At 36.5% G+C, this 18,375-nt stretch overlaps 2 protein-coding genes across 2 annotated transcripts in view; one reads left to right on the forward strand and one right to left on the reverse strand.

Annotated features, from left to right (window-relative positions):
* Positions 1-18,375, reverse strand: part of Agmo (alkylglycerol monooxygenase) — a 251,709-nt gene that overhangs the window by 33,096 nt on the left and 200,238 nt on the right. The gene's annotated exons all lie outside the window — the stretch shown is intronic.
* Positions 10,712-11,228, forward strand: LOC121452356 (60S ribosomal protein L23a-like). Its single transcript, XM_041658449.1, has one exon. The coding sequence runs from the start codon at positions 10,712-10,714 to the stop codon at positions 11,180-11,182; it is 471 nt and encodes a 156-aa protein (XP_041514383.1). The 3' UTR covers positions 11,183-11,228.

Here is an 18,375-nt window from a genome sequence, read left to right on the forward strand (position 1 = left end):
GAAAAATGAAAAAATAAATACAAAACAACAACAAAAAAAGAAGAATTGCAGGCACCAAAGAAATGCTGAGAACTGGAGAAATAGTCTTCTACACAGAAGGGCATAATCAAATATTATCCCATACCAGATAGTCAGTCCCAAAAAAGATAGATACAAGTAATATAACATTGACTGAGCAGGTTATTCATATATATATGAATATATATATATATATATATATATGTATGTATAAGTAACTATGCAGTAGTAATTAATGTAAAAAGAGGCAATGAATTTGAAAGAAAGCAAGAAGGAGTGTATAGGAGGACCTGAAGAGAAGGGAAGAAGGGGGAAAATGATATAACTATACTATAATCACAAAAATAAAAACAATAAAAATGATTGGATTATTATTAAAACGAAGACGTACCCTTTGAATACTTGATTTTATTACACGGTGTCATCAGCCTTAACCCTTTCTTGCAACTTAGATTTTCCTTAGTCTAATTTGCTACCAGTTCTGTCTGCACATATTTTTACCAGACAGTGGCGAGACAACAAAAAGGAGCTTCCAGAAGCAGCATCTGAAACCCAGAAGCTGTGGGTGGAAACATTATGTCTACGCTGGGTGTTCTTTCTCCTGTGGAGAGTCAGGCCTGTCTCAGAGTCTTCAAAGACCTTCCTGCTGCAACAGATGAAAGCAGCATGAAGAAAAAGGAGAAGCTTCGTGAAAAATTGTTTTCTTTACATTTCCCTGTGTTCTTTTTACTGCTAAAAACCAGAAGTCTTGACACTAAAAGAATTTACATAGAGTTCTGTGTCAGTATCAATCTAAGGCACTTTGATGGATGATGCTATGGGGTTACGTGCATTTCTCAAAGTTCTATTGATAGCGGCGTGATCCCAGTAAATTGCCTGCACTTGGAAGGAAGGAAGGTCACTTTTGTCAATCCCGAGTCATGTTTTGAGAAAGAAAGTTACATAATCCTGAGCCGAAGCCCCAAATCACTCTAGCTTTCTATTTTGCATTGTGGTTTCGCTCTATTTGTGTGTTTTTATTACTGATATCTTTGACCCGAATTTTTACAAGAGCCCAGCTGAAATCTTTGCTGTACTCCTTAACTGATAGAAATCTCTACTGGTCTGACCTCGTATCTTTAAAGAGTTAACAGTCTTGACATATTTTCACAATCATGGAAATAAGGATACTGCAGAAGCCAACTAGACAAATATTGCTCTTTCCTTGCATGTCAGAATCATGCAGACTATTTCCATGAGATTCCATAGGTTCTTTGTGAATGCAGAATATGAGAGGAGATATATAAGCTCCTATAGAGGCATTAAGACAAAAGCTGGGATGAAGATTGCTATAGCAGCTATAAATATCTATCACTGCACTTTAATATAAGAAATATAAGAATATAGTGCAAACATTACAGAAGCCTCTATTTGAATAACATGCACATTTATCACCGATAGGCTCTATTTAAAGGTACCTGAATATGCACATTTATTAAGCTACATAATTGCTTTTTTATACTACTCTTACTAGGTAGCCATGGCTAACGTTGGCCTAGCTATGTAGACCATTCTGGCCTAGGATTTGTGGTAATTCTTCTGTTTAGAATCCTGAGTACTGAGATTGCAGGTGTGTGACATAATGCTTTCTAATCACTCTTTTATTGTTTTTTATTGAACTCTACATTTTTCTCTGCTCCCCTTCCTGCCTCTCCCCTCCTCTTCAACCCTCTTCTAAGGTCCCTATCCTCCCAATTTGTTCAGAAAATCTTATCTTTAATCACTTTTTGATGTGACTGTCATGCCCTCCATTTTCAGAGGACGATTTGGGTGCTCCAGGGCCTCATAGCCACACAGGTAACTGCATATCTTATCTGAAGTCCAGGAAGTGTGACTAGCTACGTGCTAAACATATGTTTCGAAATAAAGACTGACAGAAGTCATGGACACTGTTCAAGCAGAAATCCCAACAACAGAATAGGTGGCAATGTTTTTTTTTTTTCAGAAGGGAATACAAATTTAAAATTTGTTAAAATTTACAAGTTTTGTTTAAACCAGATCCTCAATGTAGTATCTTTATTAAGAAAAGTTAAATAATGAGTAAGATAAAACAGTGATCAAGATAAAACTATTAACTATTGCTTTTGGATTTCATAAGAAAAGAGATTACTCTAGATATTCCTGTAGTGGAATGTGAAGTACTTTGCCTGGTCTAGAGTCCCCAGAGATAAGAGTCATGCTAAGGTTGCCGACAGAATAAAAAGTCACAATCCCATATCCAGTAGTCTATGTAGAGGCAAAGTTAGGCATCTTCCAGAATCCATTTGTTTATGTGGTTATGTGTATTAGGTACTAAAAATCTCCCAAGAAAACTCATGAAAATTTTAGTATTGCTTTCAACGTGAGTACAATGCCCACATAACTTTTTAGGCTGATATTATATAAAAATTTAAAACAGTAGTTACTCTTAATAAAAAAATGAATGAACTGGAAAATTAATTATGGTATCTCACAAACAATTTAACCTGTAATCCCTTAATGTATGTAAACATTTACGATACATATACTCATCTGTATCTTTACGAATAACAAATCTATCTTATTCTGTTTAAAGAAACGTTTTAAGAAACTTCACTGGTTTTTATCCTTAAGTGTAAATTTAAAGACTTGACTGGGATATGTAACAGATTTTTTTGAGTGAATATTTACTCCTCCATGCATTTAATACTGATTTTTCCTAAAACAAAACCCATATTCTTATTTTATCATTTCTTGTTGCCCTAATTTATGGTGAAAGATAAATATTGGAATTGATAGATTTTTTTTTAAAAAAAGAAGCATGTTCTCTCTTAAGACAGAAAAGGGACAGTAACAAGATGGTTCAATTAATAAGCATCTATCCATTGATATCTGCTTAATTCTATTTTTTCCATTTCCTTCAGTTTCACTCTATATTTAAGTTTTTGAGAGTTTCACACATAAGCACTATATTTACATCATGTGTATCCCTCTTTCTCCCTCTCTAGCTCTCACCGTATCCCCACTACTTCTCAATTTCATCATCTCTTCCCTTTAATTATTGTGTATACACATACCCTACCGACTCCCTTTAATGTTGTTCGGATGAACATGTGTTTGAAAAGGTAAAGATGAATGAGACATTCATTTAAACTTGAATTTTTATAAATAATGTTTTGCTTTAAATACAAATACCTTCCATCCATTATTACAACATACTTATACTAAGGAAAATTTAAATGCAATTAACCATCTGTATTTTATCTGCATACTGTCTTCACTCCTCAGTTTTCACCTGGAAAGAATTAAGAGGTATAAAGGCTAATTAGACTAGTTAGGACATATTTTTCTACCTCAGCTACTTTGTAAAATGTGGCTGTTTTTAATGCGTGGTCCCATGTAGCTGAGTTGTGCTATACATCCAAGGATTACCAGAAACTTCTGAGCCTCTTGCTTTCACTTCTTAAGGTCAAACTTCAGAAGTATAATTCTAGTTTATATTTTGCAGAGAATCTAAGCCAGGCATTGTGAATGTTAGACAAGCAGGAAACAACAGAGTTCTACACACAGCCCATGGCTTGCCTACTAGGACACAATTTTCCACTTACACTGTCTCTTGAGCTTAAATTAAGTATGCGGCAGAAAACACAGCAAAATGTCTTTTGATAGCGAAGTTTGATCCAACCTAATCATTTAAAGTTTCAAAAAAAGAAGGCATCCTATGTACAGTATAATTATCATCTTTAATAATTATAAACTACTCATAGTTTGTTTCTAGTAGATATGCTGGCATTACATACTTTTAAATTATATCTCATATTACCATTTCCAAGGGACGTCTGAAATTTAAGCTATTACAAAGAAAGGGAATATGCAAAGATAATGTGATGACATTTTCAATGCATACAGGTACATGGCAAAAGCTTTCATCTTTTAACCACTGCTCAGTTGGCGTATCATCTGTGTCATTTTTCCCAAGCAAAGAAAATAGTGTACTTTCTTTATACTATCTGACTAGAAATTATGGAAAGCAGAATTTAAAATATGTATTTTCCATGTTTCCGTGGAGTGAACCTATTTTCACCCAGTGTGTCAGTTGGGCCTAGATTGGTTGCTACGTGGACTGCACGGTGCAGTAAGAAGGTGGCATCCCTCCCACAAACCATCCAGTCCTCATTAGGAAAGGTACATTCTCAGAGATATGTGCTCCCTTTGAACTGACTTTTCTTAATATATCAGGGGAAATGAGAGCAGGATGTTCACAGGGTTTTATGGTCCAGGGTACAAATTTTGAAATGAATCTTGATTGGCAGAGAACTATTTGACACCGGAGAATTTCACGTGATGCAATAGTTACCAGTTAGTGAACTCCATTTAGGACTAAAGGTGAGGCTTAATAAGTACATTTTATTATTCTTGTTGATAAATTTAAAATAAATTTAATAAATAAAAGTTTAAACTAAATTTAAATTATTTTATTTTGTGGATGTATGTGTTGTATAGGGTGTAGAGGTGGTTTATGACATGTCGGAGTCAGTGCTCTCTTTTCACCGTGGCCTTGACACCCTGGTATAATATATTCTTTCATTATAGATACAGTGTGATCAGCCGGTCTCCTAGTCCTAACTGGTATAGTATAGTTTATAAAAAGGAGAGAGAGAGAGAGAGAGAGAGAGAGAGAGAGAGAGATCACATGGGAGGGCAGAGACTAGTCTTTGAGGACAAACAGGTGGTTGGGAGGAAGAGGGGAGGGAGAAAGAGAAAAGAGAGAGATGGGAGGTGGACAAGGCCCTTCTTTTGAAAGGGAACATAGAAAAATGTGCACAGAAGGCGTTCTTTGTGGCTGTAGCTGAGGAGGTGAGGACCCCAAGGGCAGGCCAGTCCAGATGCCTGAAAACACTGACTCCATTCCTTCCCACCGTGATGGGTTGTAGCTTCTTAAAATAGTCTATGAAACTGTGGTTTTGAAGATCTCATAGATTTTGAATAGAATTTAAATATGAGAAACCTTTCATTGGGATATATACTTGAAAACTTGGTCTGCAGATGGTTTGGAGGTGTGGTCCAACCTTCAGAAAGTATAGCCTGGGCTAACACACTTGGGCTATAGGAGGCAAACCTTTTAAAGTTCTAAAGTGGCCTGCTTCTCAACTAGTTCTCTGCTTTGTGGCCCTGTCATATGCTCCAGGGAACATTCCAACCCACCTCCACCATGATGAAATATACTTTCCTAAACTAAAAACCCTTATCAACCATCATTCCCGTCAGGTGTCTCTGTCAGCTATTTCAGCCATAGCAACAATAAAAGTAGATAGTATACCATTTAAATGACCCATGACTTGGTTCTACAGACCACAGCAAAGAGTGAAACTCATCAGTGGGCAACTTAATTGTAAACAAAATCATATAAAAAATTAATAGTATTTGTATTTAATCAGTGAGATTTTTCTAAGGAGATAAAGATTTATACAATTACTGCCTTTTTGATTATAGGTTAAGACCTTCTGTGTAAATATGACAGATATTAAGTAAATGTGAAAAATATCTATAAAAGTATCCCTTGGTATTTATTTTAGCTTTATTATCAGAGTGAAATGAAATAACTAATTGGCCTAAATAATGTAAATGCCATTAACTAAACATAATGGTAGATGGTGCTATACATTTACCAACCATGCCAACTTAGAATAGAGAAGAGATTTTATATAGAAACGCACTAGGTGGTGGAGGAGGTGGAAACAGCTGAGAGGAATTTCTTATATAACTTCTTTAAAAACCTATTCTTTATTTGGTACAAATTGTTGAACAGACATTAGTACAGAAAATGTCTTTAATGTTAAGGATGAGTGGATGTTCGATCTCAAGCAATTTTACTTGTAGAGCTCCTCACAAGATCAAAGTCATCAGGAAAATGACTGTCTTGAAGCTGAATGCTCACTAACTATCTTTTTAAGTATGGGCAGAAGGTGTTTATCAATCCTGTCTTGATTTCTGTAGCAATTGCTGCATCAGTATTATCTACCCCATCATGTTATCCTCTAGAGCAGTGGTTCTCAACCTGTGGGTCAATCTGATAACTCTCTGGTTTAAGTTTTTGCAAGTTCCTCTAGAAAATGCGGTATACAATAATTTTATTGTTGCCAATATATATGTATATAGGCATGTATGTTTATATATATGTGTGTGTGTATGTATGTATGTGTGTGTGGTCTGAGATTATATATATATATATATATATGTTGATGACATTGGACATTATTTGGTATTTCTTTATAATGTTAACACTATTATATCTATATAATGTTATAAGCAGATCAAAACATTTCCATTTTTTTAAGAAATTGCTTCCATTATAAATGCATCTATAGTTGAAGTCAACCTTTGTTCTTAATAAATCACTAGGCACAATAGAGTTTGTAGTTACTAAAGCAGTGGTTCTAAACCTGAGTCATGACCCCTTTGGTAAACCTCTATCTCCAAAAAATATTACTTTATGCTTCATAATAATACCAAAATTACGGTTATGAAGTATCAATGAAAATAATTTTATGTTTGGGGGTGTCACCACAACATGAGGAAAGGGTTGCAGCCTTAGGAGGGTTAAAAACCACTGTAGTAAAGCAATAAAAACATAATGAATTTTAAGTGGTTTATTGTCATAGATATAATAATGGATTCCAATCAAAGACTATAAGCACTTTAAAGAATGAAGGCTTAAGTAGAAAACTCACTCTTAACTGTGGGAGCTGAAACTGTTCGCATATTGGGCGACATTGTAGGACACATCCCACTAAGGACACTCTGCTTTCTTTTTCTTTGAGTCTCATGAAAGAGGACTTCCCACGCAAAGCACGTCTTCTTTTACCCGATTAAGAATTTCTCATTCTGCTGCTGTTCATTTTTATATTTTTCTACCTTAAGGTGTGGGGATATATATATATATATATATATATATATATATATATATATATATATATATACTAAATTCTACCACATTCCTCTTTGGCCAGGATTAACTTTTTTTTTATTTTTCTTTTTTTTTTAAATTTTATTGAGAAAAAAAAAGGTTTCCGCCTGCACCCAGCCTCCCATTTCCCTCCCCCTCCACCCGCCCTTCTCCCCCTCCCCCCACTCCTCTCCCCCTCCCTCTACAGTCCAAAAAGCAGTCAGGGTTCCCTGCCCTGTGGAAACTCCAAGGTCCTCCCCCCTCCGTCCATATCTAGGAAGGTGAACATCCAAACTGGCTAGGCTCCCACAAAGCCAGCACATTAAGTAGGATCAAAACCCAGTGCCATTGTCCTTGGCTTCTCATCAGCCCTCATTGTTAGCCATGTTCAGAGAGTCCAGTTTTATCCCATGCTTTTTCAGTCCAGCTGGCCTTGGTGAGCTCCCAATAGATCAAATCAAAAACACCAATGATAGCCTTTGCTGGAGAGGTTGTGGAGAAAGGGGTACCCTCATCCATTGCTGGTGGGAATGCAAACTTGTGCAACCACTTTGGAAATCAGTGTGGCGGTTTCTCAGGAAATTCGGGATCAACCTACCCCTGGACCCAGCAATACCACTCTTGGGAATATACCCAAGAGATGCCCTATCATATGACGAGAGCATTTTTTCAACTATGTTCATAGCAGCATTATTTGTAATAGCCAGAACCTGGAAACAACCTAGAAGTCCTTCAATGGAAGAATGGATGAAGAAAGTGTGGAATATATTCACATTAGACTACTACTCTGCGATAAAAAAACAATGACTTCTTGAATTTTGCATGCAAATGGATGGAAATAGAAAACACTATCCTGAGTGAGGTAACCCAGACCCAAAAAGAAGAACATGGGATGTACTCACTCATAATTGGTTTCTAGCCATTAATAAAGGTCACGGAGTCTATAATTTGTGATCCTAAAGAAGCTAAATAAGAGGGTGAACCCAAAGAAAAACATATAGTTATCCTCCTGGCTATGGGAAGTAGACAAAATTGCCGGGGAGAAAATTGGGATCTTGGGGGTGGGGTGGGATGGGGGTAAGGGGAGATGGGGAGAGAAAAGGGAGAAGGGGAGGATGGGGGTAACTTGGGGAAACAGGAGGATTGGGATAAAGGAAGGTTGGATAAGGGAGCAGGGAAGCACAATTCTTAGTTAAGGGAGCCACTTTAGGGTTGGCAAGAGACTTGAACCTAGAGTGGCTCCCAGGTGCCCAAGGCGATGTCCCTAGTTAGTTTCTGGGGCAGCTGAGGATAGGGAACCTGAAATGACCCTATCCTATAGCAATACTGACAAATATTTTGCATTTCACCATAGAACCTTCATCTGGCGATGGATGGAGATAAAGACAGAGACCCACACTGGAGAACTGGACTGAGCTCCCAAGGTCCCAATGAGGAGCAGAAGGAGGAAGAACATGAGCAAGGAAGTCAGGACCACGAGGGGTACAGAATTAACTTTTAAAACACAGCATGAGCTAGCCTCTTTGACTGAAATGGAGCCTGTGGTTGGCAGCCTTTTAAATTAGCCCTAGACTCCTAATTAGCTCAACAGGGAATGAAAGAGCACTCAACCTTCCATTTGTCTTCTGATCTTCCCTCAACTTGGTAAGACAGACTTCAGCCCATGAGGCTCAGTAAAAATAAATCACTACCATAGAGGTCAGGTGCATCATAAATATTCAAAACCCAAAATTGTGAACTCATGAATCAGAAGGGTTTCATGATAACCTGAGCACACTGAATTCAGATAATTTTGTGTTTAAAAAAAAAGAAAATACTGCTACAATTACCCATGACAATTTAATCACCTTCATTTTTTTAGTCAATTAAGAATATTATTTAACTCTGGAGGGCAGGGCTAATTTACAGGTACAGAAATAACATAAAAACCTTTTTTTTTCCTCCATAGGATTAGTACAAAATCCAGAGCTTAAAGGACTGATGGAGGAAGAGAAGGGAATCCCCAAAGCAATACATAATAGCCGGCATCACATATATCACCATCCCCAGACAATCAGACACTACATAAATGTTTCCATTGTTCATTTCCTTCATTGCACAGACAATGAAACTGTCTATGATGATTAAGTGATGTCGTGCCAGGGAAAAGGAAAGCATTTTCCTAGAGTACATCACTTCTTTAAAAAAGTTTATTAAATGCCTCATCTGTTTCATCACAAACCTTCACTTACTAAAGATAAAGAAATCTTGCAATAATTCAAGCTGCATGTTTATGGATTAAGTTTCATGCCAAAATGATTACATATTTCTTCAATAGATCTCTAAGGATTCTGGTTTTGCAAAATAGCTTCCAGTGGTAAAGCAGATAAGCATTTGCAAACTGAATCAGCTGCATTAGGTACTAAGTAGACATTTGTTTAGATAATGAGCACTTTCTCTTGGTATTCTGTTAATTAAAATGGCTCCCTGATTGTTTCACATACTGACATTTTGGGGTATGCAAGTCTGTCCAAACCTTGCACCATTCACACTTTAATTACGTAGATTTTTAAATGTCAACAGAATTAATCAACAATATCTCAAGGATATTTAGTTGTGCTCGATAATTCACAATATTTTTTAGCAGAAGAGCTACTAAAAACTTTCTCAAGCTTATATATTGACGAATATTGATACATATGCATGGATGTATGAGAGAGAGAAAGAGAGAGAGAGAGAGAGAGAGAGAGTAGCCAGTGAGTTCCAAGGAACTATCTCCATCTTCCCCAACTCCCAGCACCGAGATTTCCCACATACATCAACACACATGGCCTTTTATGTGGATGTTGGAATTCTAAACTTTAATCCTCATACTTGTGCAGTAAACTTTACCACGGAACCACCTCTCCCCTAGCCCTCGTAAAATATTTGATAGAAAAGATTCACATAGCATGTACCACTAATAAATAAAATTTGAAATAACATTCTAGAAGATAATTTAGCAAATTGTTTTAAAAATCTAAATAATAAACAAAGATGTGTGTGCCTTGATTCAATACTAGTTTTTTTTGTTAAAATATAGGTCAAAAATGAATACTGAATGTATGATGAGGGTAATCAGAACGTTCATCTATCACTGTACTGATTTTACTAAGTATATTCATGAACAATTTACTTGTACATAATACAGAAATAGGCAAATCGTAATTTTAATAGATATAAACACTAATCAATCAATTAACTTTCTACATATAATATGTATAACTAAAGTCACAAAGCATTTTCAAGTTGAATTGATCAGTTGTAAAACTGTATGTTAAGTATACAATTGCCATTTACTTAAAGAGCCTGTATACAAATATAAAATTTTAGGAGATCTAAGAATCCAGTGTTGACCTCCATTTCACCTGCTGAAAGAAAGTACAGGTAAATTCTTTTGAACTTTTTTACATATAGTAAATTAAAAAAAGAAACTTCAAGAAGCAACTATTTGGGGCATATGAGAATAACCAAAAATATTTTCCAATCATTCTATTTGAATAAACATTGTTTATTAAAATATTTTCTTTAATTTTGATTTTGATCTTATTAACTGGATTTCTTTGGGCACTCTTTGACAGAAATTCACAAAGTTTTGGTTCATATTACAACAAAATGAGTACGTAAAATAGATTATGTAAATGAAGGCTGGCAAAGGATTTCAATTTGAATGGCAATTTTTATAGTTAGATATAGTTGGGTTAAGAAAGCTAATTGTAGCTTTTCGTCAAGATGGCGCTGAAAGCGAAGAAGGAAGCTCCTGCCCCTCCCAAAGCCGAAGCTAAAGCGAAGGCCTTGAAAGCCAAGAAGGCAGTGCTGAAAGGCGTCCACAGCCACAAAAAGAAGAAGATCCACACATCGCCCACCTTTCGGTGTCCCAAGACCCTGCGGCTACGAAGGCAGCCTAAATACCCCCGGAAGAGCACGCCCAGGAGGAACAAGCTTGACCACTATGCCATCATCAAATTCCCCCTGACCACCGAGTCAGCCATGAAGAAGATAGAAGACAACAACACACTTGTGTTCATTGTGGACGTCAAGGCCAACAAGCACCAGATCAAACAGGCTGTGAAGAAACTTTATGACATGGATGTGGCCAAAGTCAACACCCTCATAAGGCCCGATGGAGAGAAGAAGGCGTATGTTCGGTTGGCTCCTGATTATGATGCTCTGGATGTTGCCAACAAGATTGGAATCATCTAAACTGAGCCCAGCCGGCTAATTCTAAATATACACTTTTTCACCATAAAAAAAAAAAGAAAAGAAAAAAGAAAGCTAATTGTAGCAACACCATGTTGATGCCATATAATGGCTCACAGGTTTTACCTCCTAAAGCCAGAAAGAGATGTTAGGCTTCCTCCTGTGGTACGTTCAACTGAAATGAGTAATGGCAATCAGCAACTCTTCCTGTGGATACTCAATTTGAGAGTGCTGAAAGATGTGACACATGTTGTCTTATAGTTACTTCTTACCAAAATGGAGGATATACTTTGTAGGCATGGCAGTAAAAATGAATGAAATTACAGTCGTAATTCTGCTCTGCTGTGCTTACGAGTCTTGACATGAATAAAGGTCAGAGTCATTGAAAACTTTAAAGGACAGGGCAAACAATGGCTGGACAGTATTAAAACGTCCCCTCTCTCTCCCCCTCCTTTTAGACCTTGCCACTCTTTGAGAGCCAGAACACATCTTTATGACTCATAGAAGGCTCACTCTAAATTGATATGTGTTGTTAACTTTCAATATTGATCGTGGAAAATTAATCTTTTCAATATTAAAAAGAAATATTTAAAGGTGCAAAGTATAATGGCAACATTAATAAAGACTACAAGCCTATGAGAGATTCACCAAAGATATAATTTGAATACCGGTCTCCAGGGAAAGCAAGAGTAGAAAATGTTCTTCAAGGTAAAGTTAATCTTTAGCTCTGTTAAAAAATCTTCAGAGCCATTTTGTAAAGATCTACATCATGGTCATATAATTTAGCAATTGGAAAGTTACTGCTGAATTCAATAGGAATGTCAAGAAAAATGTTATGGGTTGAATAAAACAACAGTATTAAGAGCAAAGTGGATGACCCAGAATATAGCGTATTCTAGAATGGAGGTCTGGCAGAAGCAGAATGGCAAGGCAAAAAAGTAGAGAATTGAGGATATTAATACATTCCCATCTCTTATTGAGATAGCTGTAAAAATGCACAATTTTATATGGAATATTTAATAATTTGTCACTGTTTTCCTACTGGCCCTTATCTTTTGTGTAGAAAAAAATGAGAATTTTAGTCAAGATAAAATGATAGTTTCAACCATAATTTTGATGCCTGATGGAGAAGGCTATCTTTAGCTAATGAGAATGTGAACAAGAATGGCTTAGGTTCTTGTAAAGAATTGGTATTTATATAAAAAGTTACACAGATGAGAAGGGTGCATTAGAAGGTAGTAGGATGGGAGAGATAAAATATATCTATTTTCCAACATTTCCTAAACCCATACTCATGTCTAGGAGAAGACAGGATCCTCCCTTCTCTCCAAACCTTTTTCCCAGATGTGAAATCAGGAAGGAATTATGACCTAATATCGTAGGCTTAATGATCCTCAAATGTAGCTCGAGAGCTTTAAGCTTGCAAAATTTTCTCTTAGGAAAATGTCCAAAGGTAGATTTTAAACCTCATCTTAGAAAACATCTTTTGATAAATCGGCTTTTACAAGGTTGCATCTGTCAGTATTAATTCAAGGCTAGTAGACATGAGATTATAACCCACTCATGGGTTTGTCCTCAATCTTTTAGTAATTGTCGTTGAAGTCTTCAACAATTTATTATAATTGTGCTGTTACCACAATTTGTTAAATTATTAACAAAGCCCAATATTCATATTCGCTGGCTGACCTGAGCTAACCTAGGTAGTCCCTGGGGAGTAACATACATGACGTCTCATTTAAAACCATCACAATTTACTAATTTGTAATTTGTTTAAATGAAAAAGTTAGCTTTAAAAAATCATGTGTTGGTTATCTCACTGCAGAAAGAACATTAATCCATTCAAAAATGTATCTAGGTTTTCTCTTTTTATAGAAAACAGATTCATATACATGGAAGATTAATCAGCAACATATTAAAGTATACATTAATTATGAAAATTATTGCTCTATTTAATACCAGAGGGAACTAAAGTTTAGTAGCATTCAAGCCTTGTTCAGACTGTCTGATGTTTTGGTAATATATTCCAGTAAATATAAGACTCAAGAGTAGATGAGACTAAACAGAAGTTAAGTCTCTCTCTCCTTCCCCATCTCTCTCAAACACACAACACATTTACACACACACAACACTTTCACACACATACACACAATGCTTTCTCTGCACACACACACATATACAAATGCACACATACACACATATTTGTTTATGTAAAATATCAAAGATAGCATTTATGAATAATTGAGAAGATTACCTTATCAGTTAAATATTAAGTTCAAGTAGATGTAGTAAACTCAAGGGAGTTTGGCTGAGTGAAAAGTTAAATTGGAATACCCTATCATATCCTATCATTTACAAACTCACACAATCCTTTCACACACATATACACACATACTCTCTCTGCACACACACACACATAGACAAACACACACATATACACATACTTGTTTAAATAAAACATCAGAGATAACATTTATAAATAATTGGGAAGATTGTTTCTGTGTGTTTGTTAGCACATATACTACTGTGCTTTTAGCTAGATCAATAATATTTTCATATATTAATATAACATTTGTTAACTCAGTTAGAATGTTGTTTTCCAGCTGCTACGATTGTCCTCTTCTTAAATAGCCCCTTTGCTGTTCTTTTTTTTTTTTTTCACAGCATGTCCTCTTTGCTCAAAGATGGCATTCAGAAGTAGACAACTAACAGAAAGTAAGTCCACTGAATTTCCTCTCACAGAGATTTGGAATTTTGAACTTAATTAGAGGTGTGGGTTTGCGTCCACCAAGCTTCAACCAAGAAAATATAAATTGGCCTGGGTTGCTAATACTAAATGGATTTGGTGCAGCTAATCTAATGTTTGTGATGAAAAGGTTGAGAATCAGATGTGGGAAAGTGTCACTGCAGAAGGCAGTCACTATTTTTAAGGGTGGCTGTTTTAACACTACTTAGAAGCAATAAATAAATAAATAAATAAATAAATAAAACAGCAAGTCCTTTCTTTGTGATGTTTAACAAAATTAAGGAAGACAATAATTACAACATCTACCAAAACTACCATTTTTCCCCATGAAACTTTGAGTGTAATGTCCCATTCAACTTAGCCAGTTTACTCAGGACTTAGGAGAACTACTGCAGGTATGACAGCATCAGCTGTTCTTTCCAGTGGATTTCTATGAACAGTCAAGTAGAAGGTAGCCTTTGTACAAGAGGCGACAAGACATGGGGCCCTCAGAGTCCACAGAGGTAGGGGAAGAAACTGCTGGCCAGCATGGCTCTGCCTACAACTTTATGCCTCATTGATGGAAATCGCTAAACATAATTGCAGGGTCCCCTGCAAGGAACGTGGGTGTATGCTATTGATAAACTTATGATGTTAAGAGTAGTTCGAAATTTGATAGCCTTATCGATATATTTCACCCACTAACCTTCATATTCTGACAGAATTTACCAATCAGAGGCATTATTAGGACATGTAGTAGTTTTTCTTCACAATGTTAAAACCATCTTTAATTTTTTTTCAAAGAAATGTTGCTAGCATTTTAATAGAATATATAACTTCCACGCATTATTAACAAAGGATTGAAGCCTGGTACCTGTGTCTTATCTAAAACAATTCAGACAGTGTAAGGCTGTGGGCTGTCATTCTGATTTGACATCCTTTTTATGAAGTCCTTTCATTTCAGGCTTTATGGAGGAAGTCATCGTGTTAGAAAATCATTGGATAGGAACTTTGGGAAGACTCTAGTCAAGAATTAGCTTTTACCCAAGTATCTCCTGATGAACTGAAAGCTGTTGACAACAATGTAAGAGGAGAATAGGTTTCTTTTCCTTCAAACCTCATATACTGGCAACATTTCAGAGGACTGAGCAGTCATTTTTGGACTCTTGACACTTTGAAACTGTGAAAAATAGTGTGTTATTGTAAGTTGTCAGACTTGTGATGATTCTCTTAGGCAATAAGCAGCTAAAATGTCTATATCGTTCCTGTTAATGAGCTTACATGACGGTTTATTTTTCAGAAGGAAGAAGATTTGAAGAAGAGGGTTGATGTAGTGAAAAACCCCAAGAGGGGTATAGCAGACTGTGTTGGGGCCAGGCAAAAGACTGCATCTGCAACTGGATGAGCAGCAAGAGAGGAAGAGAAGGAAAAGGGAGAGCTGGCTCCTCATATTTATTAGATACTCTAAGGACTTTCAGGTTTGAAAGGCAGAAACAGTGTTTCGGGCAAAGGAGGTATAACAACCTTGAAATAGCCCCCACAGTAGATGCTATAATGAAAATAAGCTGAAGGAGACAAAGATCAGGAGATGACAGAGTTGATCACAATGACCTCAGTAGAGGGGACGTGGCTGGGCACACATCAAATAAGGCCATGAGGTCATCAGTGGTTGAGCTTGCGTTGGATTCTGAAGGTACCACCTACAGGACTTCTGCACAAGCTGCATATGAGTGCAAGACAAAGAAGCTCAAAGTGACTACAACATTTTGGGTAGGTGTCATCAGGGGTGAGGAAACTTCTAGTGAACAGATTTTATATACTGATTTCTTCAGTGAGTGTAATGAGGACTGACTCCATTAAAATCACGAGACATTTGAACCACTCATTAGACCTGGTGGACATGCCTCATCAGTACTATAGTGCCAGTGAAACAGAGGGCGGCCTTTGGCTTTCTGCAGCTGTGAACCTGGATTACCTTCTAAGATGGTGAATATAGAGACACAGTAGGGAGGGGAGGTCGCATAAACTAAGCTCACAGCTATTTCAAACTTTAGGATAAGAGACCAGTAACTGTGAGGCCAAAGAGACAAAAGGAAATCGAGAGTCTGAGGCACTCAAGAAGAATATTCCTAAGAAGCAGTTAAAGTCCCCAGTGAAATGCCGGTCAAGCTAAGATAAATGACAGTCACTGGGTTCATTTGAATCGTTCATATATTCAAAAGAGCAGGCACAGAACAACAAAGAGCTTCTGTTGAAACAGGCCATAGATCAAGGGATAAACTACAAATATTAGTATATTGTTGACGTTATTTCCGGATGAAATAACAACATATATAATTGGCAATGTGGGAAATGGAACTGAAAGGACATTGTGTGTAGATGAGAGGAGATGGTCTTTTTCCCGGATTAAATGGCTGGTAAGAAAAAAGAATGTTAATTTCTCAAGACAGAAGCAGAGGCAATGTAAGCAGATTTTGGTACTGGTAGGTTATAGTTTATAAGAGGTTTTTTCCTAATTGCTTGATTTTTTTTATTAAACAGGAAATACATTATTAGCCAAAAATAAGGAAAAACAATGCTGTGAATACCTAAATTAGGAATGTTCATAGCATAAAACAAACCTCAAACAATTAGTGAGAGAATGGCTGGGAAAGGAAGAAATATTTCTCAGTTCGTGAAGGAGAAGCTTGCATTTCCTGACCACGGAGTTATCTTCTTTCTCTGTCTTCCCTGTGCCTTTTCTCTTATTTTGTATTCTGTCTGCATTCAACTGGTCAGGTGGAGTCAATCATGCTCAGAATTAACTAAGGCTGATGTTTTGTAAATCTTCATGGCAAAAGAAAATGTCGAAAGATGGTTGCAAATGTAGAAACAAGATTACATATATATAAAACAATGACTTCTGAATAAATTCTGAGAGATTGTTGAGATGAGGAACAGAGAAATGATTTTGTTTAATTAGCGTGTGGTAGCAGAGCAATTACAGTTGGCATGCTAGAGTTGGCATGTGAGCAGTGATGGCCAATGCACAGCACTATGAAAGAGAATTTGGAAGTATCAACAGTTATTGTTATTTAGAATTGCTGTGCTATATCTAAGGGAAAGTGAATCAAAACGGTGATAGAACTAACTCATTAGACAATAATAGGTCTAATATTCACTAAGAATATATCATTGTATATTTAAATTTTCCAGAATTGAGTTAAGGGTGGTACTCGGTAAAGTGAAAATTTCTAGGAACATTAGAAAATAGCTTGAAGCATTATGAAATGAAAGAGCTTCTTCAATGCAAGCAAAACACTCTACATAATAAATAAATCTTAAAACAACAATGACAAAAAAACTAACAAAGAAATGAAGGAGCATGTCCTGGTGGCCTAACAATGGACAACTCTGAAGGGTGATGGCTGATACAGTTTCATGGAAAGAGATTAGAAAGCTCAATGTTTTCATATATTCAGAATGATAGTGGAGCAGGTTATGAATGAAGTTTTGTCTCTAGAAAACAAGGAAGTGAAAAAATTTAGATCAGAGTATTTAGAATTTGCTTCTTACATCCTCTCATGTACCGAACAATACAATTTTCATAGCACAACAGAGCCATATTTTTATAAAATAAGTAAGATTGTGGGCGTGCTTTCATAGAATGCTCTAATGACTTTTAATCGCTGCAAGGATAGAGTCTAAGCTCTTCAGTTCCATTTGTCATTGGCTCACCTCTACCACACTACCCCTACCAGGCCGTCCCTTTTCTGCCCCATGCTGAGCACACTGAAGCACTTTAAGCCATGCCCAACCTTCCACTTTTGACACAAAAGATATCTCCTTTGCCTAAACCTATCTCATTCCATAATTGTTTTCATATACATTATTGGCAAGATCTCTTCAGTTTCTTGCTTTAAAAAATTGCTCGCATGTTAAAGTAACTTGAGTTCCCATGGACCTGACTGAAATTGTTCTAGAAGAATGTGCACATTTCCATTCATACCACTTCACACAGCTATTCTTAAACTTTATTAGTAAAGATTATGCACAACATGTTTATTGTAAATATAATATAAAACAACAAGCCAAGAGTAGATTCTTGGTACATAATATTTAAATGAACAAGTCTCTGAAGAACCGCTTATTTATATTTTTCTTTTAAAAAGAAATATCAGGTTGATGATACATCTCAAATGGCAGAGTGCTTTTTCTAGCACTCCTGAGCCCTGGGTTCAGCCCCAACATGATATAAATAAGAGATGATTGTTAGTGCATGAGATCCCAGCACTGACAAGATGGAGGCAGGAGGATCAGGAGTGCAAGGTCACCCTGAACTGCACAACCTGTTTGAGGCCAGCCTCAGAGCCATGTGAACTCTCAGAAACTTCTCCATGAAACCCAAAAGATGAGTAGCAGAAAACAGCCTCAACTACTACTTACAAGTTATTTACACTCCAATCAAATTCAAAAGAAAGTGTAAAGATTTGCT

The sequence above is a fragment of the Microtus oregoni genome, unplaced genomic scaffold, assembly GCF_018167655.1.
Source record: "Microtus oregoni isolate MIOR12 unplaced genomic scaffold, Mior012 000009F_ref0000495, whole genome shotgun sequence".
In the NCBI taxonomy this organism is placed as follows: Eukaryota; Metazoa; Chordata; class Mammalia; order Rodentia; family Cricetidae; genus Microtus; species Microtus oregoni.

What these genes read in the sequence shown, in the direction of transcription:
- LOC121452356 (XM_041658449.1), top strand. Translation starts at nt 10,712, where the DNA reads ATGGCGCTGAAAGCGAAGAAGGAAGCTCCTGCCCCTCCCAAAGCCGAA.